Raw genomic sequence first — 21,479 nt, 5'->3', positions numbered from 1 at the left:
TTTAGTGATACAAAATAACACAGTTGGAAGTTTCCGGTCCAGAAAATAAAAATCCAGACCAAGATTTTGTTTCAACTCATCAGTTGAGTATAATGAATCACAGTCACCGAGTACTCAATTGGTTGATTGGAACAAAATCTTAGTTTGGATTTTTATTTTCCACGTTTGTTTAATAACATGTTATTTATACAAAGAAGCAGATATTGTTCAGCTTGGCTGTAAATGCGTTTTTAAGTGTATGAACTGTAAGGATGAGTTTCCCAACCTGAAGATTCATATTGCCCTGTAGGGCCTGGAAGACCAGTAGGACCAGTAGGACCATCTGAGCCATTTTGTCCAGGGAGGCCTGGCAATCCTGCACAGAGGGTGGGATTTAGGGAGGACCTTAAGTGATCCTGACAACTACTCTCATGGTGTTTGTTATATGCAGGATAATAGGATTTTGACCATTATTAGAACTTTGTCTCAGCAGTAAACAAAGAGGAAGGAGGGGAAACCTTTATCTCCAGCTGGTCCCACATTCCCTGCATCTCCAGGTCTCCCTGGAACTCCAGGAGGTCCCAGGCTCCCAGCATTTCCCTTGGACCCCTTGGTTCCTGAGGTACTGGGGAGTCCCGGCTCTCCCTTTCCAGCAAAAGTGGGGTGTGTTGGGGGAGGGGGGGAACCACGTCATTCTCATCAGCATCAATACTGTTATCATTACAAACATTGTCACTAGGCTCATTAACATCATCTCCACTATCAGTATCATTACCACCACAACGATGATGAAGATTGAGGGTGCTGATTATACATCATAATTATAAATAGCATAATCATCATGGCTAATATTGTTACTATCATCATCATCACCACGATCATGGTGGCTGTCACAGATCACAGTCAAATTCTGAAAAGGGTTTGGAGTTTCTCAGACAAATTCGTTCTTGCTGTTGTTGATGAATATGTTTAGTGCCTGTGTTTTCAATATGACCTTAATGTTTATAGCCTTGGCAATCAGTCTTGAAGGTCGGCGTACCTTTGGTCCACGTGGTCCTGCTGGACCAGGTCTTGCATAGCCAGGTTCTCCTCTGTCTCCTTTTGCACCTGATGTGCCAGGTTCCCCCGATGGACCAGGATATCCAGGGTTCCCCGTCCCCCCCTTCATGCCTGGTGGACCTGGGAGATGGGGTTCCTGTAAGCCTGAGGTATATGTTTGTGTGTGGGTGTGTGTGTGACACTCACCTGGTACGCCCATATAGCCTGGAGCTCCAGAGAGACCAACACTGCCTGGACTTCCCGGAACACCTTTGGCACCTGGATCACCTCTGAGTCCTGAATACATGCATCCCCAATACAGTCAACATTTATCCACACACAGGTTTCAATATCATTGTCGGGACTTGACACTGACTCTTAGTTCCAAAGAAATCACGAGCATGTCCATGTGACTCTTTACTGTAGAAGCAATACGCCCATTATTCTCTGTTTAATGATAGGAGTAGTCATCTAATTGAACAATGAGAAGTCAGAAAAAGGTTTGCATCAGATACGGCTGTCAAGCTAAATTACAGTGTTTTTGTTTGCACAAGTTAAAACTTGCATTCATGATGGTCGCTTATAGGGATAACTTTACATCATGTACTATCAGCTTGACGCTGATAGCCAGTAAAACAGTAAGACAAAGTTTTGATTATATCCATACATTTAAACTAGCTGTCGATAACCTACCAAGTTCTTTGAATATAGCGAACAGGGAGATTGGAAAACATTGGAAAACATGTTAAGAAAATCACGTAATTCCACGTTCCCTGATAACAAACCTCATAAATCCATTGAAAACATTAAACCGTTCACTGATGGCTGTGTAAGGATGTTTTCTAATAATGGATGTGCAACGACGTTGATGTTTTAGAAGACTAACACAGACACACACACACACACACACACACAGTCTCACAAACACACATGCATTCAGATAATAGTATCTGTTTATGTGTGTACTTTGGGGGGAGGGGGCCATACCTTGAGACACTCTTCCTGGGGCCCCATCCTTTCCTTTGGGCCCTTGGATCCCTGGTATTCCTGGATCCCCCTTTGGTCCAGTAGCATCCACGGGTCCTATCAGAAATCCAAAACTCAGCATACAACACATCACCCAAAGGCAGCATCCTACCCGTGGTCTTTACATTCTGACCTGGAGGTCCAGCGTCCCCTGGGGGCCCAGTGGATGGACGACCTGGGGGTCCAGGAGAACCAGGATCCCCATCTGGGCCAACTGCACCGTTGGAACCTTTATGACCACTAAAGCCTGAAGATCCTGTCAGGAATAACAAACTTCATAATCATCATTATTTTCTGTGTATAAATGAATATACAGTAAAGGTCTTAGGGAGCCACAGAAAATGATGTTTAAATGATCTTCAAGACTGGGATACTATGTATGTCCAAGCATGGCAGCTTAGCCATTTCAAAACCTCTATAAAAGTTACTCCAGTATTTGCAGCAAGTGTCTTTTGACTCAAGCTTTCAAGCACCACACTATGCTTGGCTTATAAATATCTCATTGAGTTATTTAACTGATTAAGTTGATTAATTAAGAGAACTGGTGGAAAAACTGGACAAATATACTGAACGGCTGAAATGCCCCTGAAGACAGCTTTAGGAACTAAAGCGGTGTTCATCTAGCTATCCAACCAGGATTCAGTAACCACAAAACATCCCCCCAAAAAACTAAACAATTAACATTAAAAGACTGAGTAACAGTCAAAAATAATACAGTTATTTCGAAAATGTGATTTTTTTTATTATACTGTACATAATTTTTATATGGCAAAATTTTTTATGTACATTTCGTGATGCCACGTGTTGTATGGCGATGAACTTCTTTGTACTGTAAACACAACTGTTTGCTGTACTGTTGCTACTATGTGTGAATGGAGAATATAAGACTTAAATAGGAGTTACTTTATAATTTATGTTATTAATTAAGTACTGTAATTTTATGTGTGACCGGTAGTATGTTGAGGCGAGTTGCCGCTCCCCTGGTGGTCGCATGCAAACTTAAATCGCTGGGGTGTGGCTCTCTACCGGTGCAGTTTTTTTAGTTTAATTAAAAGACATCCGGGTCTTTAGACATCCGGCTATTAAAACACATGGTTATGCGGTTAGTTGGTGTACCGTTCGTTGTCGTAAGGGTTATGCCCAGACTGGCATAGGCAAGTGTTTCGGTGCCAACTTGTGTTAACTAAAGCGGAGGTATTTGCGAGGTTTGCGGGTGAAAGGTAGGAGACAAATGGTTTCGTTTGTTGTTATTTTATATGAAGCAGTCCCTTAATTCCTGCATGTTTTGTAGGTATTAATTGAGTACGGGCGTTCGAGTATGGAGCGTCATGGGGGGAGAGCGAATCTTGATCGTCCGGATTGGGTAAAGTAAACATAATTTGCGGTAACGTAGGATGGTCTTTTGTGACCTCCGAGGTAATGTGATTAGCTGTAAATGTGCTGATGGGGTTTATTCTTACTTTTAGGCTGTTTTGCTTTACCGCTGTGCCCTGTGGCTCTGCCCTGCCGTTTGGCCGCTGCTCAGTTGCCACTTTGCCCTGCTCTGCTACCACGCTTTGCCTGGCTGCCTTGTTCACTCCTGGATGTGTTTGTGTTCCCCCCACAGTTAGAGCCTCCGCCCCGCCCGGGTGCTATGCGGGGAATCCAGATCCAGCAGTGGTCCCTGGTTTTTACCTGTGTTACTTTTTCATGGTTAATAGCTTGTCCACCTATATAGTGGTATTATAATAAACGTCCCTCGTTTCTTTTGTAAATCATGTTTCTGCATTAATTACTGGTAGAACCATTGGGTGGGGGGTACACGTGTGGTTATATCCTTGGGTGAGAGGCCCAAGGTGGTGTAGTTGTGTTCTTTGCCAAAGTAGTCGTGCGCCCTCGGGCAAGAGGTTGGGGGGGGGGGGGGGGGGCTACATATGTGTAGATGTGTGACTGTTAAAAACCATCACAAACATGTTTATCAATCACTGAAAGGTACCGCTATAACGGAACGTTCTCTCTATTTGTTCCTTTTTTCAGATATTCGACCTCTGAAGAGATATAGTTCTTGGGCATAATGTACACTTCTTCGTGTTTCGGGTGGTTCTTTGGGGTGCTTTCAATGGACCCTTTTGGGAGATGTTTGTGTGTTTGCAGCCTGAAACACGGTTCGTGAACCGGTACAAATTTTTTTTTTTGAATATCTGGTTCGTAACCTGATTTGTTTGTGAACAGGACTGTTTGTGGGTCAAGATACCATTGTATACCATGATTTTCATGTGCATAGATATGGTAAAGTTTATTTGATAAATTACACGCAGTAAGAGATTATCAACATTAAATGCAGTAATTATAGAGTATGTTGTACATTATTTTACAGTACTGTGCTCTCTCCATTGAAAGAGATTCCAAGGTTTTACCTCAATTCTCAAGAGATGATAAAGCGAAAAATGAAAAACTATCATGTATAAAGGGATGACGGAGCAATTAAAATAATGTTTTAATAACTCTCAAAGGACAAAGGAACAATGAAAAAACATACTGTAACACTTAATTTTTTTTTTTTCTGGACTGCAGTAAATTGTGGATAACAGACACCACAGACATGGGGGGGGGGGGGACTACTGTGTGTGTATATAGAGAGACTGCTACAGAAGGAGGGACTGGTGTGATACTTGTGATACTGGGGTGGGAATAGAGCCATACCTTTTGGCCCATGTGCTCCTTTAGACCCAGGTTGACCATCTGGCCCATAGCTTGGTGTCCCCGCTGGACCCGGTTCTCCACTGCAGCCTGTGGATCCAGGTTCAGTCCCCCAGGATTACAAATTAAACACAGCCTTCACTATCCCCTGGAATCCAGGCTAGGTATTGAGTAACATGTTGTACTAATCTGGTGTTTCTGACTGAAAGTTACCTGCAGTCCCAGGTAGACCGTCAAGCCCTCTGGACCCATTCAAGCCTGGGGTTCCTGGGTTCCCGGGTATGGAGGGGCCTGGAGGTCCAGCAGGCCCTGAGGGACCTGGCTGTGTAGTGCTAGAAGGACCTGGATCTCCTTTCAACCCCTTCAACCCTTTCTGACCTTCATCAGAGACAGACGGAGCATAGCTACCTTCACTGTTATAATGGCTAAATTATGTACTTCATGCCGGATGACAATAACCCTGCAAACCTGACCTGGGGCCTGTTTCAGAAAGCATGATTTTTTTGGCTTAGCTGGATGACTTAGATTTAAGGTAGTGAATGAAGATAAGTGAACAAAGATAAAGTTCATTTAATCTGGGGTACCTTAAATTCAACAAGCTATCCAGATAAAAAAGAAATCCTGCTTTCTGAAACTGGCCCCAGGAATAGACATGATTAGAAGTTAGAGGATGACTTAACTTAATCACAAAAATTAAAAATTTTCTCGATGACAGCAACATATAGATAAGTCAAGTTTATTTATATAGCACAATATAGATGCACAACATTTCAAAGTGCTTTACCCAAGCACAGGGATATATTAAAGTAGAAGACATAAAAATCGCATTAAAAGAATAATGAAGACAAAAATCTAACAGCCAAGAGAAAAAAAACAGTTAGATACTGTAGGTAAAAAGAAGTTACAGTGGCAATGTAAGAATAAACTCCTGCTGATTTAATTTATTGAAAAACTGCAGCAAACAGTAATATATAACTGCAACTTTATTGTATAGATTATATATGTAAATGAGTTTGAGAGAGATCATAGGTATAGTGTGTTTATCATGTCATCAAGCAAAATGCCACGTGTTGGATGCAGTGGTGTATAGCACACTGCCACTGGATTCTGGAGCAGTGGAAACATGTTCTTCTGAGTGATGAATCATAGTTCTCTGATTGGCATCATGGGTGTGTCTGGATTTGACAGATGCCAAGAGAGCGTGACCTATCTGATTGCATTGTGCCAACTTAAGTTTCGTGGAGGAGGGCTAATGGTATGGGACTGTTTTTCATGGGTTCGGTGCCTTAGTTCCAGTAAAGGGAACTCAATGCTTGAGCGTACCAAGACATTTTGGATAATTCTACGTTTCCAACTTTGTGGGAATAGTTTGGGGAAGGCCCTTTTCTGTTCCAGCATGACTGCGCCCCAGTGCACAAAGCAAGGTCCATAAAGACACAGTTGGGCAAGTTTGATGTGGAAGAACTTGACTGGCTTGCACAGAACCCGGACCTCAACCCCATGGAATACCCTTGGGATGAACTACAATGGAGATAGTGAGCCAGGCCTTCATGTCCAACATCAGTGCCTGACCTCACAAATGTTCTGGAAGAAAGGCCAAAAATCCCCACAGACACTCCAAAAATCTTGTGGAAAGCCTTCCCCGAAGCTGTTATAGCTGCACAGGGCATACTAACTCCATATTTAGGCCTATGGATTTAGAATGGGATGTCATGTAGATATAATGGCCAGGTGTCACAACAGTTTTTCATTGTTCACTGTTATGGCAGCCAGTTCTTATCTAATAATTGCATAAAAGATGCTTCATGGCTAGATGCTTAGCATGCTATTGGCATGTGGAGTATGCACTTACAGGTATAGTTCACATACCTGGGTGGCCAGGCACTCCCATCAGTCCTGAAGAACCATCCTTCCCTTGTAGACAACCTTGCTCTGGAGGCCCTGGTACACCCTGTAGCCCAACTGAGCCTTTCACCCCTGGAGAGTCATAGAAAAACAGAAAGTCATCACGTATGTGTGTGTGCGGTCCAGGTATACATTACATTGTGGGGACCAAATGTCCCCAAAATGTGATTGTGAATCTGCTATTTTGACATTATGGCGACCAATATTTTTGGTCCCAGAGGGGGAAATTCAATTTACTAAAAATCTGTAACTGCAATCAAAAAACTGAAAATGCCAAAAGATGTATGTGTATTTCGTTTGGTTACTCATGGTTAAGGTTCGGGCTGGGTAGGGATTAAGGTCATCATGTTGGCACTAGAGTGTGTGTGAGTGTGAAAATTGGTATATGAGTGAACATTACCTTTCACCCCCTGTGATCTTGCATGTCCTGGGGCTCCAGCAGGTCCAGTCAAGCCCTGAAGGCCCATATCACCTGGGGGCCCTATATCCCCATTGCTGCCAGCTGGTCCCTGGGGGCCTGGCCTACCTGGGAGTCCATACCCTATATCACCCTAGGGAGAGATCCCATGCATGGTTAACCCTACGTCATCCTGGGGAGAAATCCCACCCATGGTTAACCCTAAATCACAAAATGGAATAACTTTTGAGGGATTCATGCAAACCTTTGACCCTGGAGGCCCTTGAAAACCAGCAGCTCCTGGTTGTCCCAGTAAGCCAATTCCTGGAATGCCTGCCTTCCCAGGTGTGCCTTCCTCACCTGCATGTAGAAACAGGAGGTTAGTGAGTCAGTCCACAGACATCAACCCAACGATGATGAGATTAGGTGCTAGACTATTTGTGAATTACTGCAATATGTGTGATGTCTTTCTTACCTTTTACTCCTGGGACCCCAGGATATTGTACTGATAACATTCTTCCCTTTTCCCCCTTAGTGCCAGGTAGCCCTGGATCTCCAGGGGGACCCCAGTGCCCTTGGGCTCCTGTGATGTCATGGACAATTCAATCCAGTTTTTGCGTGTCTTTTTAAGAAATCATGCACTACAACAGTTATACTGCCATTCCCTCATTCACCTGGTAAACCAGGTATTCCAGGTAGACCTTTGAAGCCTGGAGGACCTGGATATCCTTGGCTGATGTTAATTCTGTTTGGTTCCCCTCTCACTCCTAAACAGAAAGTGGTATTAGCACCAGGGTCATGTGACATATGCACTGGTGCCTAATTGAGGTGGAGGTGTGACTGACTTACTATACTCATTGCTCACATGTGGAGGTGTGTGTGTTTCATATATTTTTCTTTCTTTTTTGCATATGTACTGTCTCAGTTGGGCTGTTGTTAGGTTGGAGATGTTCACAGGTGGAGCTGATGGTCATTCTTACCTGGCACTCCAGGTAGTCCTGGAGGACCATCTACCCCTGAACTTCCAATCTGCCCTGGATAACCTTGCGGTCCAACCCCTGGGGGACCCAAATCCCCTTCTTTTCCCATTGGTCCATGAGTGCCAGGCCTTCCTGGAAGGCCCTGTTGCCCCTTTGGACCCGGCCATGTGACCTGCAAACACACAACTATATCATGCTGCTTTGTAATTACTGTATGGTTTTATACAACAATATTATGTTGGGAGACATTTGTATGTTGGATCATACAGAATCACTTTTTGAATATTTATAGGGAGAACTGGGGGTATTTACCAAGTTACCCTTGGGCCCTGGCAGACCCTTGCCCCCCGGTTGACCTGGTACCCCCTGTTTGCCATGTAGCCCACATGTTCCTGGGGGTCCTGGAAGTCCTCTGTCCCCTTTCAGTCCAAATCCAGGTTCAATGTCATCATCTCCCTTACATCCCTGCGGGCCTGGATAACCCATAATCCCCTGCGGGCCCTGAGATGAGTACAGAGATAATGGCAGAGAAGCCATGACTGACCTGCTTTCTTGTTCTTGACATGAATGCTAAGTGTTAAATGCTAGATGGATGTGTGCTTGAGGGCTCCAGAAAGAACACTGTTTAAGGAAGAAGCTGTCTGGCAGAAGAACCATGGACCATCTCAGGTGAGTTTACCTGCAGTCCATGGGACCCTGGGAGTCCCTTAACTCCTTTATCTCCCTTTAGTCCTAGATGACCGTTCATTCCTGGAGAAACATAGACAGTGCTGGGTCCAGAACTCAATCACTAAATGTGCAGTTGGAATCAGTGTTATTTTTGCCTTATTTTGCTGGAAATTGAATGTAAGAGTAGTTAAATGTAAAAAAAAAAAAAAAAAAAACAGTTACCTGGAAGTCCAGCAGGGCCAGGATTTCCCTGAAGGCCAAATATCGTTGTCTTTAAATCACATCTGCATGGTTCACCGACCTGTCCTATACAGCAAAATGGAACCATCTAGTTGTACTCTTATTAGTGACATAGTAAAACATCATACATAAGACAAACCTGGTGATCCTGAGTCTCCTGGCATTCCTGGGAAGCCGATCAAACCCTTGATCCCTGGGGGTCCTTCTTGGCCGTTCCGGAAGCCTTTGCAATAGAAGGGTCCACCATTAAGATGAGTTGTTACAAGCAAAGAGAACTGTTTGACTATCCCTAATGACCAGGTTGCCAATTATGATTGCCTGTGATATGGGTAATAGGTTGTTCATTGATGAGTAAGACACCATCATCCACTTATGTATATAATGGCAGAGAGTATTAGCTGAATGGCTACCAATACATTCAACAAGGCCTGGTTGGCCGGGATCTCCTGGTTCTCCAGGTGCTCCTGGATCTCCATCTCTCCCTGGAGTGCCTTGAATGGGGACACCAGGTTCACCCTTATCTCCATTGGGGCCCAGCCTGCCTGGAGGCCCAGGTGGACCTGGAGGGCCTGGAACAGAACGCAGGCCTGCAAAAAGAGATGGAGAAAACATTGGTGTACACCTTTCTCTCTGAAAACCCCCAAAGACATATATCAAATATTATCTTGGATCACAAATTTGTTTCATTTTTACTTTTCAAAATACAGGGCCTTTGACTTGAATGCCTCTCAGGGCACAGATGGGTTGATACTTTATTGGTTCATACATATGTGTTTATGTGAACGTACGAGAGTGCTATTTGTAAAAGTGAGTGCATATTTCTTTGATCTAGCAGATTTGTGATCACAGCACCTGGGAGTCCTGGAGATCCAGGTGGGCCAGTGCAACCTGAAACATAAGGCAAAGTTCTCATGCCCAAGTTCTTCAGGTGTGGCTGACAGGCATGGAGAGGAGTCCGGTAATAATACCTGGGCGGCCAGGAAGGCCTTGCTGACCTGGTGCACCAGGCAATCCAGGCTGTCCTTTGAGGGCTCTGTCAAGTACTACCTTCTGTTTAAGAAGATTGAAGGGTAAAGCTTTTAATTAACTGTAACTTAAAATGCCTTTATAATGCATTCATAGAACATTCAGTGCACCTTCATAATGCATTGACAGAGCATTCATAAACGGCATGTAACATCTTAACATAGCTTAATAGCTTTAATATACATTAATAGGAAACATTACATGATTATATGATTATACTGTTGAGGTGGCATAGTGATGAGCACTGTTGCCTCACACCTCTGCGATCTGGGTTCAGGGTTCCGTGTTGCATGATCTCCCCATCATGTCATGGGGTTTCCTCCCCCACACTCAAATTGCCAAAATTGCTCATGGATGTGCGTGTGTGCGTGCCCCGTGATAGGTTAGAGCCCCATCCTGGGTTGTTCCTTGCCCTGTGTCCGTAGCCCCTGGGATAGGCTCTGGACGATACTTGCAGATGATGTGGTCCTGTTGGCATCATTGGGCTGTGGCCTTCAGCATACACTGGTGCGGTTTGCAGCCGAGTGAGGCGACCGAGTCTGAGACAATGCTTCTCGACCGGCAAATGGTGGATTGCCCTCTTCTGGTGGGGGATGTGGTACTGCTTCAAGCAGAGGAGTTTAATTTCTCATGGTCTTGTTCACATGTGAGGGAAAAAGGGAGCGGGAGATCGACAGACGGATTGGTGCAGCGTCAGCAGTAATAAGGACATAGTATCATTCTGTTTTGGTGAAGAGGGAGCTGAGCCAGGAGGCGAAGCTCTCAATTTACCGGTCCATCTACGTTCCTACCCTCACATATGGTCATGAGCTCTCGGTAATGACCGAAAGAATGAGATCGCGGATACAAGCGGCCGAAATGAGTTTCCTCTGCAGGGTGCCTGGGCTCAGCTTTAGAGATAGGGGGAGGAGCTCGGACATTCAGGAGGGGCTCAAAGGAGAGCCCCTGCTTCTCCACATTGAAAGGAGCCAGTTGAGGTGGTTCAGGCATCTATCTAGGTTGCGTCCTGGATGGCTCCCTGGGGAGGTGTTTGGGGCATGTCCAACCGGGAGGAGGCCCCAGGACAGACCAAGTCACGCTGGAGAGATTATATATCTCGGCTGGCCTGCACCGCCTTGGTATTCCCCCTGGAGGAGCTGGAGGAGGTGGCTGGTGAGAGGGAGGTCTGGGCAGACTGCTGACCCAGTGACTCGATCCCAGATACGCAGCAGAAAATGGATGGATGGATGGATGAGGAGAGGTAAAGAGAATGTACTCATTTCAGCATGTTGCTGCATCCACCACATGACAAACCACCTCAGGCATGAGAACCTATGTGCAGCCATGCGGCAGACGATACCTCAGCACCACACCAGTCCAAATGGACCAGTGTGAGTTTTTTCCAGAGGATGGCGTACCAATCCTGCCACCAACCCCCAAGTTCTTCCTTCCTTACAGGGCTGGATGTAGATTAACGTCATACCCAGGATGGATGGATGGATAAATCATGAATACCGCTTGAACAGTAAATAAGCATCTCTTTGGGTTTATGTCGCTGTTGCTCTCCAAACCTGGCAACACCGAGGTGACCCTTCTGCATTACAAAACTGAAGTGAGTCAGGTATGGCTCAGTTTCTGAATGCCAGTGGAAAAGTGCCATTACGGTAGTGCAATTGCAGTGGTACTACTCACATCTCCAGGGTCACCTCTTGGGCCCTGATTGCCTTTCTGTCCCTGTAGGCTCACAGAGGGACAGTGTTATACACAAAATCAAACACACATACATATGCACAGAGTGTGAGGACAAGGCAACCTTGCATCAGACACATCAAAGCGAATAAGGCACAGCGACCCCTGACCTTCAGGCCTGATTCCCCTGGGAATCCTTGAAAGCCACAATCTCCTCTGCTTCCCTACAGGACCACAATGAATACAATCAGTTCTATTTCAATGGAAAACTGAAACACCTCAGTGATGGGCAGCTGACAGGACTGTTAGTTCAGTGAGGTTACTGACAGGGCTGAGAGCTCTGTGTGCTGACTGGCAATTCTGTGTAGTGACTGACAGCTCTGTGTAGTGACTGACAGCTCTGTGTAGTGACTGACAGCTCTGTGTAGTGACTGACAGCTCTGTGTGCTGACTGACAGCTCTGTGTGCTGACTGACAGTTCTGTGTGCTGACTGGCAGCTCTGTGTGCTGACTGACAGCTCTGTGTGCTGACTGACAGCTCTGTGTGCTGACTGGCAGCTCTGTGTGCTGACTGGCAGCTCTGTGTGCTGACTGGCAGCTCTGTGTGCTGACTGGCAGCTCTGTGCTGACTGACAGTTCTGTGTGCTGACTGACAGCTCTGTGTGCTGACTGACAGCTCTGTGTAGTGACTGGCAGCTCTGTGTGCTGACTGACAGCTCTGTGTGCTGACTGACAGCTCTGTGTGCTGACTGACAGCTCTGTGTAGTGACTGACAGCTCTGTGTAGTGACTGGCAGCTCTGTGTGCTGACTGGCAGCTCTGTGCTGACTGACAGCTCTGTGTGCTGACTGGCAGCTCTGTGTGCTGACTGGCAGCTCTGTGTGCTGACTGGCAGCTCTGTGTGCTGACTGGCAGCTCTGTGTGCTGACTGGCAGCTCTCTCTTGTGACTGGCAGCTCTCTCTTGTGACTGGCAGCTCTCTCTTGTGACTGAGAGTCATGTGAGGTGACTGACAGCTCTATGAGGAGACCATTATAGGTTAATGAATCTTGTCTCCTCCTAATCCATATTTAATCTTGTAATGGTTGTAGGCCAAACATCACCAAGTATGCATTACCAGATTGCCAACGTCTCCAAGGCTGCCATCCTTCCCAGGTTTTCCCTGTAGAAGAAATTGCACTTCAAGCATGAAGTTCTCTACCGTGCTCTGCAAGCTCATGGTGACATACTGAGTGGCTCATTCCCACACCTCACTCAGCCTAGAGCCTCAGTTGATGTGTAACTAAGCAGGTTGGGCCTTTGTGTCTGTGTGCGTCTTTCTCCCGCCCAAAATGGTTCCGGGGTACTGAATTAATGGCTGACTCTGTGCTCTGACCTAAAGTTTCTCTCTCACTTGTACACAGTACTATGCAAAAATCTTAGGCAGTCAAAGTAAATGATCTTCAAAGTGTGGCTGCTTAGCCATTTTGAAACCTCTCCTAAAGCCTTGGATGTGCACCAACCATCCAAAATGTATTTTTTGACTCAACCATTACTCAACCTTGTTTGGCTAATCGATACGTCACTGAGACATTTAACTAATTAAATTAACTAATTGAACTGGTGGTAAAATTTAACGAACACATGGAATGGCTACAGTGCCCCTGAGGAGAGGTTTGGGAACCGAAGTGCTGTTGTTCTAGCCGTCCAACAAGACATGAGAAGCTTTTTGGAGAACATAAGAATCTCTTGTTAGGTTTTTATTGTGTTACTGTTAATTTGCTGTCCTAATGTTAAATTGTATTTTTACATATATTTTACATATAATTGCGTAAATATTTTGTTTTTAAATAATTTGAGGTAATACACAAATACTACCCAGATAAATAGCTTTAAACATTTTGACTGAGACCTAAGCACAGTACTGTTTATGTGTATATGTCTCAAAACAGAGCAAGATGGCATCAGATAGAAGACGTATACCAATGTGCCTATACTTGCAAATGGAAAATAAAGCACTACTTAATTTTGCATACTTTTACATGCATGCATCTCATCCTGTTCATAGGCGAATGTACCTCAGGTCCCGGTTCCCCCTCGTCCCCCTTTGTGCCCTTATGTCCTGCGTTTCCCGGACGACCCTATGAAAGTGAAGCACGCCGCACTTCAAAAGTTAAACATACATACCGTCATGCAGCATGTTCACGTTGGCGAATTACAGCACACTTGCTGAAGTCTTGTGTGACGATTATCATAATTTAAGCAGTTTATTCCAGTTTATAAACACTTTATACAGAACTGCGTTACATATGTACTTTTTGTATACCTTTCAAAAAATGTTTGCAGATACTATGATTTGTCATGTCGGGGATATAAAAAGATTAAGCACTGAAGCACAAGTAATTCATTATTCATAGCTTGGCTCTGGAATATTCTGCAGCTTTAATGTTCCAAATGTACTTACAGGTGACCCTGGATCGCCCTTTTCACCTATATCACCCGGGTCCCCCTGCGATGACAGAGGTCAGTGAAGGTCAGTCTGCAGAAACCACTCCCACTATGAATTAACTCCACCCACACTAATCTAATCATTCCCACTCTCCCTGTGTTTCACCTGGCCTTGCAGCCATAGGTCTTCATACCTGTAGGTCTTTGAAGCCTGTTGCATACAGTTTCATTCCTTTCCTCCCAGGAATTCCTGGAGGTCCTGGTTTCCCCTGTACAACGGAATCATAGGAAGTGATGCGTAGCGCTGTCCAGCCTGGTCCATGACCAAGGTGGTACAGGACTGGGCAGGGACTCCAATTGCCTCTCTGACTCAAATCTCAGCTGTCATTTCCCACCTTTTGGCCTGGAGGTCCTGCGATACCCGAGCTTCTCCCTTCCAGACCCTGAACAGAGACATAGAGGTTAGACACATCTCACAGACTGTCACCTCCACACATCAGCCGAGTCAGTGGTAGTAAGCTTACCTTTACTCCTGGGGCACCGGGCAGCCCCCCTGCTCCCTGGAATATAGGAGCAGAGATAGCATCAAGCATGCCTTCACCTTCTGTCACACTGACAGTTAATCTAAGGCTGGCACTGTAGGGTGCATGTTTTGTGTTGCATGGCATGAATTACTGTGTCTGATCAGCACTCACGGGTGTGCCCATCAGCCCTGACGGTCCAGGGGGTCCAGGAGCCCCCGGTGGTCCTGTTTGGCCCTGAAAACCAGGCCAGAGGGTTTGACAGTACCAGGAGGGACGTCTTGGATGACAGGAGTTAAAGCTGTCCTCACCTTAGCACCATAACTACCTGGAGCACCACGCTGACCTTTCTCTTCGACGGAGGATAAGTTGGAGTCCCCCTGTAGGGACATCCGGCGAGAGAATGCACACTTATGCACACCTGTATCTGTGGGAAGCCTACTGGCTCCCATTGTTGTTCAATTTTGAAACTCCAAACCTCAAAAGCGTAAAAAAAACGGACAAGTATCCATGAAAACTGATCAAAAATATCCAGCCTAAATACATCCAAATGCACAGTCACAAAGACATGGTCACAATGGTCATGGTCACAAATGCACAGTTCATGTCACATGGAAAAAAGACATGAAACACGGAGTTGAAAGATGGATGGATGGATGGATGGATGGTATATTGTTTTCATAAACTCACCTTGGGACCCGGTTGCCCTGGACGACCCTTAAAAAACACAATGGTGAGAATTAACGTGGTAAACATTTCAACATTATGTACTGTAATGCAGTTAATATACCCTCTATTCTTAGCAACAAGGTTATGTTTTCTGAATGAACATGTTTACTTGTACCTCCATCTACACCAAAGAGGAATACAAAGAACAATGACAGATGGATAGAAAGGTCCAGTATAAGTCTTACAGGCACTCCGTCACGCCCAGGATCCCCATGAGGTCCTGGATGGCCTCTTTCCCCCTGGAGACAAATATCTATTACTGCATGAATGCATATATTCCCAGTTCTCTTATTGTGTATATATGAATGCCTTTGAGGTAGTTCACACAGGCTATCAGGTGCCTCTGAGGTAGTTCACGCAGGCTATCAGGTGCCTCTGAGGTAGTTCACGCAGGCTATCAGGTGCCTCTGAGGTAGTTCACGCAGGCTATCAGGTGCCTCTGAGGTAGTTCACGCAGGCTATCAGGTGCCTCTGAGGTAGTTCTCGCAGGCTATCAGGTGCCTCTGAGGTAGTTCACGCAGGCTATCAGGTGCCTCTGAGGTAGTTCACGCAGGCTATCAGGTGCCTCTGAGGTAGTTCACGCAGGCTATCAGGTGCCTCTGAGGTAGTTCACACAGGCTATGAGGTGCCTTTGAGGTAGTTCACGCAGGCTATCAGGATAGCGCACAAAGCACGATGCACCGTTCCTACCTTCATGCCGTCACATCCGGGATGGCCTGGTTCTCCAGGGGCACCCTGTACTCCTGGCAAACCCTACAAACAAATGTATTGCCACTATGTAAAATCATAATAATAATAATAAGAAGAAGAGGAATGGCACAAGAACAAAATCAAATGCAAGTTTGCATCAATGACATGAAGAACGTAGAAAAGCAAGGAAATTAAAAAATTCTTGTTTCTTTGAATTAATCATCTTAATGAAAATGGGGGATGCTGGTTGCAAAATAAATGTCTTGGATGAATTTAAGGTAAATCTTAAATGAGAATAGAAGAAATTAAATCACCATAAAACTGACAAATTTTTATAACAGTAAAGAAAAAGGTGACAAGCTAGTGCTGCTCTGTGAGCACCTGTGAGTATGTATATATATATATATATATGTTGGTGTTAACATTCTTTAAAGGCATGAGGGCTGGAGCTCTTGGGATGCCGTGTCTTCTCAGCACCCCCTAGTGTTCAGCCACAGGTACATTCATTGAATGACAGCAACGTTAAAGCTTCTAGGAAGTGCACATTATGTAAAGAAATCACAGGAGGTTCTTACCGGCAGTCCTGGAGTCCCCATATGTCCTGGATCTCCATTAATTCCCTGGGACAGAACAATAACTTCATAATAAATGGTGGCAAACAGGAGGACATTTCCCCAAGATGCACACTGGGAACTTCATATCTCTTTATCTGGTACCAGGAACAGTCACAGGCCACAAAATAACCAAATGTACTAGTCATCAAACTGCTGTTATGTATGCTGTTATGACAGGTTTTATTTGGTTCTCCATCCATCCATCCATCCATCAATGGATGCAGGGTATTTGGTTGTTTTGGTTGTTGGTCTGTATTGCTATTCATCTGCTTAAGGCATTGATTACTACACACTGTATACACTGGCGATAAATATTAAACAAAGTATATTAACTGAATAACCAGGCTACATCTCACCCTGCTGCCTTTGGGTCCTTGATCTCCAGGCTGACCGATGTGGCCCTAGAGGAGAAGCCAACAACCAAGTGGGCTGTAGATTCCGGGATTTGTATCACATCATACACCAAAGCTGTAGACATGTACATTGTAGACAGTGCTCACAGGAGATGGTTTAATACCTTTAGGCCGGGTGGCCCTGGGTGGCCTTCTTTACCTGGAAAACCAACCAAACCAGGAGGGCCGTCGATACCAGGGTATCCCTTCTCACCCTACGCGGACAGAGACAGGTCAGCACCCCTTTCATTCTCTGAAGATCTCAGAAGGGTATTTCTCCAAAAGGGGAGACATTTGTGAATCGATGTAAACCTTACAAATCAGAATCAGAAAACTGGCTCGATGGTGGCATGAAATAAGATGATTCTGACCCCAGTTAATGAAACATTGAGCCCTATTCATTCTAACTGGTATTTGAGACCCAATTAAGTCCACATTTTTCAGTATTTCTGTAACCTGCAGTTATTGCTAAACAGCACAATCTCACCCTACCTTGTTGCCTTTGACTTGGTCACAGTGACATCTGGGCTTCCCATTACACACGCAAACCTAGAAACACGTCAATACAATATTTCAGAATAGCAGACGGTCTCCACCCACGTGAGACCTTTGGTTATAGATAAAGCAGTTTGTTTTGAGAAGTGCTGTGGGAATGAACACCGGGAGTCAAGCCTTTCCCTTTTCCCAAACATACTTGATAAAGACTGAGAGAACAGCCTGCCTCAGCTGAGCCGCTGGGAGCATTTCCGAATGCAGCGTAGAACTGGTTAGGAGAGAAATGTACTGAACAGTCCCATAAACCATTTAGAACCACCACAACTATCCCCAATGCAGGTTGAGACAGTAGAATCACTCAAGGAACCAGTCTAGACCACGTCCTGAATTTACCCCAGCAATAGTTCAAAACAAAAGAATTGTTTGATCTTCTTCACAGTGATGAGACACTCTATTATTACATCTGTGCTTCACTGTAGTAAGTCTGAAGGTGTACGTGGAATATATTAGATCAGAAAAAGTCAATCTGTGCATGTGGCAACAGCCTTAGCTAGTCAAAGAAAATGTTTAAGACTATTGCAAATTAACAGTAACGCAAAAAAAAAAAAAAAAAAAAATCAATCAGAATTTCTTCTGTTCTCCAAATAGTTGCTGACACCTCATTGGACAGCTAGAGGAACCTGATTCAGTTCCCAAACCTCTCCTCAGAGGGACCTCAGCTGTTCCATGTATTTGTTAGATTTCACTACCGGCTCATGAATGAACCTAATTAGTTAAATAACTCGATGAGGTATTGATTAGAAATGCAAGGTGGGGTGGTGCTCGAGTCAAAAAATACTTCAGTGTATTGGATGGTTGCTAGAAACACTGGGATGACTTTACAAGAGGTTTTGAAATTATTAAGCTGACACACTTGACAAACATATTATCACTGACTTTTTCACAGTAATGCGTTACATGCTGGATCAGTGTTGTCAGCTTTGTAGAAATGTGGAAGAACTCTGAAGACGAGGATTTTTTTGCCTGTTCAAACAGTGGAGCTATAGCGTTCGGGACTGAATCCGGGTCACATGATTTCTTGCCTTTCAAACAGATATTGCTTCGGAGTGCAAAATCCTTAGCATTGTTCCTTGTACTGTTTATATGAATATCTGTTAACACAAAATTGCCTGTCATGGAGTGGAATTTCCCTCTTATATTGATGTGCAGTACTGTGCAAGAGTCTTGAGCTGCCAAAGAAAATGATGTTCAAAAGATCTTCATGTTGGTGTAGAGCCATAAAATGATGTCCGTCAAAGCATCAAAGCCAGCTTAGTCATATCAAAACCTCTTCTAAAAGCGCCAGTGTATTTACATCAACCATGCAATACACCCATGTATTTTTCGACTTGCCCACTAACACACCTCATATGGATGGATAATCAATACCTCATTGACTTTTGTTGACTTAATTAAATTAATGAATTAACTGAGCTGGTGTGAAATTTAACTAGTACATGGAATGGCTGAGTTGCCCCTGAGGAGAGGTTTGGGAACTGAAGCGGTGTTCATATAGTCTCCAACCTTTTGGAGAACAGAAGAAATTCTTTTTATTGTTTTACTTTTACTTTGCATATGTTCTAATGTTAAATTGTTTTTCTGAGCAAATATATTTACCACCCAGATAAACAGCATTAAACATTTTCTTTGACGGCCCAGGACTTTTGCACAGTACTTTACTTTTATAGTACTTTTATTTGACAGGCTGCTTCCAGGCTCAAAATTTCTAAGACCGCAGTAAACAAGAGCAATGTTAAACAGGAGACAGTGGGAACGACCAGAAACCAGCCAGGTAGAGGGCAGAAGCGACTTTCTAATGCCAGAGATGGCCGTCAACTTATCCGACAGTGCCTCATGAATCAGAGCATGACATCTACTGTAGTGATCTTCAAAAGGAATGGGAAACATTAAGTGGTGTGAAGTGCACTGCTAGGACAGTTCGTATCAGGCTCCTAGAAGCAGGACTGAAGACCCATAAAGCAAGGAAGAAGCCCTTCATTAATGAGAAACAGGGAAGAGCAAAAATGGAGTTTGCAAATAAAAAATTATATTTTACACAGAAGCATACCCATAAATTGAGAAATGAGTGAAAGTAAAAATTTAGCTGTGGTCTCTTGTTTTTTTCCTGATCTGTAGGTATTCCTTTGTATGTTGACATACTATTATATTGAAGTATCCCCTTGTATACTGATGCACCCTGTAAACAGTCATCTTAGCACCACATGGTGTGAGGAATAAAAAATCAGCATGTTTGCATGCATGTCTAGGTGGCTTCCCCAGACTTGTCCCTAGGTGCATTTTCCTCCTAAGGCCAGTCTGAGTGGCAGCAGCAGTTTTAATGCAGTGTTGGTGCCCTCAGAACACAGCACAGAACAGACTGACACACATGCAGCTTGCATGACTGAAGATGATGTAAACTAGGGTTCTTCAAATCTAGACCTCGATTCCAAATCCAGGCCTTGTTTTCAGTTCTCCCAGGTAGTTAGTTTAATAATTACTGATTCTGATTGGTCAGAGCCTTCACACCTGACTGACAGGTAAATGAAGGCTGGAAAACCAACAGTGCTCAGACATCGAGGACCGTGATTTGAATAACCCTGATGTAAACAGTTTACTGGGCAGTCGAGGGAACATAAGCACACATCTGTAAAATGTAAGTGCATGTCCAGTGTCTGTCTACGCACATCTGTATGCTTTAAGCTAAAAGCAGACTATTTCTGTACCTAAAGGTCTGAGATTTTCTAAATAACCTTATATGCAAATGTTTTGTTAGACAAACCAACATTTATAAAAACGACAGTCTATGAATTAATGTCTAGCACCCCACCCTGTGTTGCCTAAAAGATAAAAAGAAACCAATCAGGACCTAGAGCTCAAGGTCTTGTCACAGGTTGCATAAGTGGTGTCAGAATAAATCATCTCTTATTTGTTTGCTTAACATTTGTTTGATTGGACTATTTGCCATATCTACTGATGCTGGATAAACAACTGAAGTGACGTACTATCACTTCATGAGCTAATCTTTCCTGCCGGTGCCTAGTCCTCAATGAAGCTGACAGACACAGCAAATTCAAGTCACATTCACGCGACATCATGGTCTTTAGTATGGGCTACAAAGCAGTAAGTGAATCTCATCAGTTTACAAGCAGTGAGCAGCACATGCATTCTTTGCAGGGCAGTTGCTGGAGATTCTGGACCCCATAAAAGCATATCATATTGGGCCCCCCAATCCAGACTAATCCAGTTATGTTCCAAATTTTTTAGGGCCCCCCACACTCAGGGGTCCTTCAAGTCAACCTAATGTTCCCCACTTCTATGTCACCCCTGATTCTGTGTAGATATGACATGGAACTGGCTGCTGTGTAATTTGCGTATAAGTAAATAAATAATTTTAAACATTTTTTTTTTAAATCTATTATTTAAAAATATAATATAACAGTTGACCCGGAATGGTTTTACTCATCTGCATTTATAGACTTAGTATTTTAATAGTAGGCTTATAACCACTTACGGAAATCCCCAGCCTTACAACCCATACTACAGTGATTGCAGAAACATGACACGAGCAGATGAAAAAGAAGCCCAACGAATTCTTTCACCAAAATCTGCACTTCTCATGCCGGCTTGTGAGGTAATTCAGATAAAATCATTTCAATGTCAATATTTTCCTAATTTACGATTGAACGTGATCTGTGCCGAAAGCATTGTCAACTGAACCATGATGCTTACATCCTTCGCCGTAACGTCCCATAAAACCCCCAGGATCAGCAGAAGCGTCGCCCTCCGGGTCGCTGTCATGGACCGGATCCAGCGGGTCATCGCTGCTCCGTAACCGGGCTCTGACCTGCGAACCTAAGTAACTTTTAAGAGTAAACTGACGGCAGCAGGTGCGGAGATGCTCTCCCAGATCTGTGCGCACAAACCGCCCACTGTGCGTTTAGTGGGAATCTGGGAAGCTGCACAAGAA

General features: G+C 44.3%; 1 protein-coding gene and 2 long non-coding RNA genes across 6 annotated transcripts in view; 2 read left to right on the top strand and 1 right to left on the bottom strand.

Moving 5' to 3' along the window:
* The window catches only part of LOC111836661 (uncharacterized), a 28,504-nt gene extending 7,071 nt beyond the window's left edge, over positions 1 to 21,433 (bottom strand). For 2 of the 3 annotated variants that reach the window (XR_011984545.1, XM_023798148.2), the window contains exons 1-39: positions 21,242 to 21,433; positions 17,471 to 17,527; positions 17,104 to 17,193; positions 16,943 to 16,987; positions 16,548 to 16,592; positions 15,973 to 16,035; positions 15,468 to 15,521; positions 15,244 to 15,270; positions 14,865 to 14,933; positions 14,728 to 14,790; positions 14,557 to 14,592; positions 14,428 to 14,475; positions 14,227 to 14,301; positions 14,049 to 14,093; positions 13,663 to 13,725; positions 12,723 to 12,767; positions 11,778 to 11,831; positions 11,611 to 11,652; positions 9,882 to 9,963; positions 9,766 to 9,801; positions 9,324 to 9,500; positions 9,053 to 9,136; positions 8,896 to 8,979; positions 8,684 to 8,754; positions 8,317 to 8,505; positions 8,005 to 8,176; positions 7,699 to 7,791; positions 7,500 to 7,607; positions 7,290 to 7,384; positions 7,028 to 7,178; positions 6,592 to 6,699; positions 4,936 to 5,100; positions 4,726 to 4,812; positions 2,177 to 2,299; positions 2,005 to 2,100; positions 1,225 to 1,314; positions 1,019 to 1,158; positions 498 to 624; positions 266 to 355 (exon numbers count right to left, since the gene is read on the bottom strand). Coding sequence is in view for 2 of the 3 variants with exons in the window: in XM_023798148.2 (XP_023653916.2) it covers positions 266 to 355; positions 498 to 624; positions 1,019 to 1,158; positions 1,225 to 1,314; positions 2,005 to 2,100; positions 2,177 to 2,299; positions 4,726 to 4,812; positions 4,936 to 5,100; positions 6,592 to 6,699; positions 7,028 to 7,178; positions 7,290 to 7,384; positions 7,500 to 7,607; positions 7,699 to 7,791; positions 8,005 to 8,176; positions 8,317 to 8,505; positions 8,684 to 8,754; positions 8,896 to 8,979; positions 9,053 to 9,136; positions 9,324 to 9,500; positions 9,766 to 9,801; positions 9,882 to 9,963; positions 11,611 to 11,652; positions 11,778 to 11,831; positions 12,723 to 12,767; positions 13,663 to 13,725; positions 14,049 to 14,093; positions 14,227 to 14,301; positions 14,428 to 14,475; positions 14,557 to 14,592; positions 14,728 to 14,790; positions 14,865 to 14,933; positions 15,244 to 15,270; positions 15,468 to 15,521; positions 15,973 to 16,035; positions 16,548 to 16,592; positions 16,943 to 16,987; positions 17,104 to 17,193; positions 17,471 to 17,527; positions 21,242 to 21,331 (3,379 nt within the window). In the remaining variant the exon portion in view is untranslated. The remainder of the gene's footprint in view (positions 1 to 265; positions 356 to 497; positions 625 to 1,018; positions 1,159 to 1,224; positions 1,315 to 2,004; positions 2,101 to 2,176; positions 2,300 to 4,725; positions 4,813 to 4,935; positions 5,101 to 6,591; positions 6,700 to 7,027; positions 7,179 to 7,289; positions 7,385 to 7,499; positions 7,608 to 7,698; positions 7,792 to 8,004; positions 8,177 to 8,316; positions 8,506 to 8,683; positions 8,755 to 8,895; positions 8,980 to 9,052; positions 9,137 to 9,323; positions 9,501 to 9,765; positions 9,802 to 9,881; positions 9,964 to 11,610; positions 11,653 to 11,777; positions 11,832 to 12,722; positions 12,768 to 13,662; positions 13,726 to 14,048; positions 14,094 to 14,226; positions 14,302 to 14,427; positions 14,476 to 14,556; positions 14,593 to 14,727; positions 14,791 to 14,864; positions 14,934 to 15,243; positions 15,271 to 15,467; positions 15,522 to 15,972; positions 16,036 to 16,547; positions 16,593 to 16,942; positions 16,988 to 17,103; positions 17,194 to 17,470; positions 17,528 to 21,241) is intronic. The other variant, XM_072704186.1, reaches the window with a different exon arrangement.
* Positions 3,156 to 3,899, top strand: LOC140581471 (uncharacterized). The gene is made up of 3 exons (XR_011984548.1): positions 3,156 to 3,263; positions 3,335 to 3,406; positions 3,510 to 3,899. It is a non-coding gene; the product is annotated as an uncharacterized lncRNA (long non-coding RNA).
* On the top strand, positions 8,442 to 14,958 carry LOC111836672 (uncharacterized). Of its 2 annotated transcripts, none has more exons than XR_011984547.1 (4): positions 8,442 to 9,983; positions 14,051 to 14,107; positions 14,277 to 14,493; positions 14,743 to 14,958. It is a non-coding gene; the product is annotated as an uncharacterized lncRNA (long non-coding RNA). The 2 variants fall into 2 exon arrangements; XR_011984546.1 differs by having other exon boundaries at positions 14,051 to 14,117.
* Positions 21,434 to 21,479: the final 46 nt, after the last annotated feature.

This window comes from Paramormyrops kingsleyae, chromosome 21, assembly GCF_048594095.1.
Source record: "Paramormyrops kingsleyae isolate MSU_618 chromosome 21, PKINGS_0.4, whole genome shotgun sequence".
NCBI lineage: Eukaryota > Metazoa > Chordata > Actinopteri > Osteoglossiformes > Mormyridae > Paramormyrops > Paramormyrops kingsleyae.
This window is presented reverse-complemented; position numbering and strand designations above follow the sequence as displayed.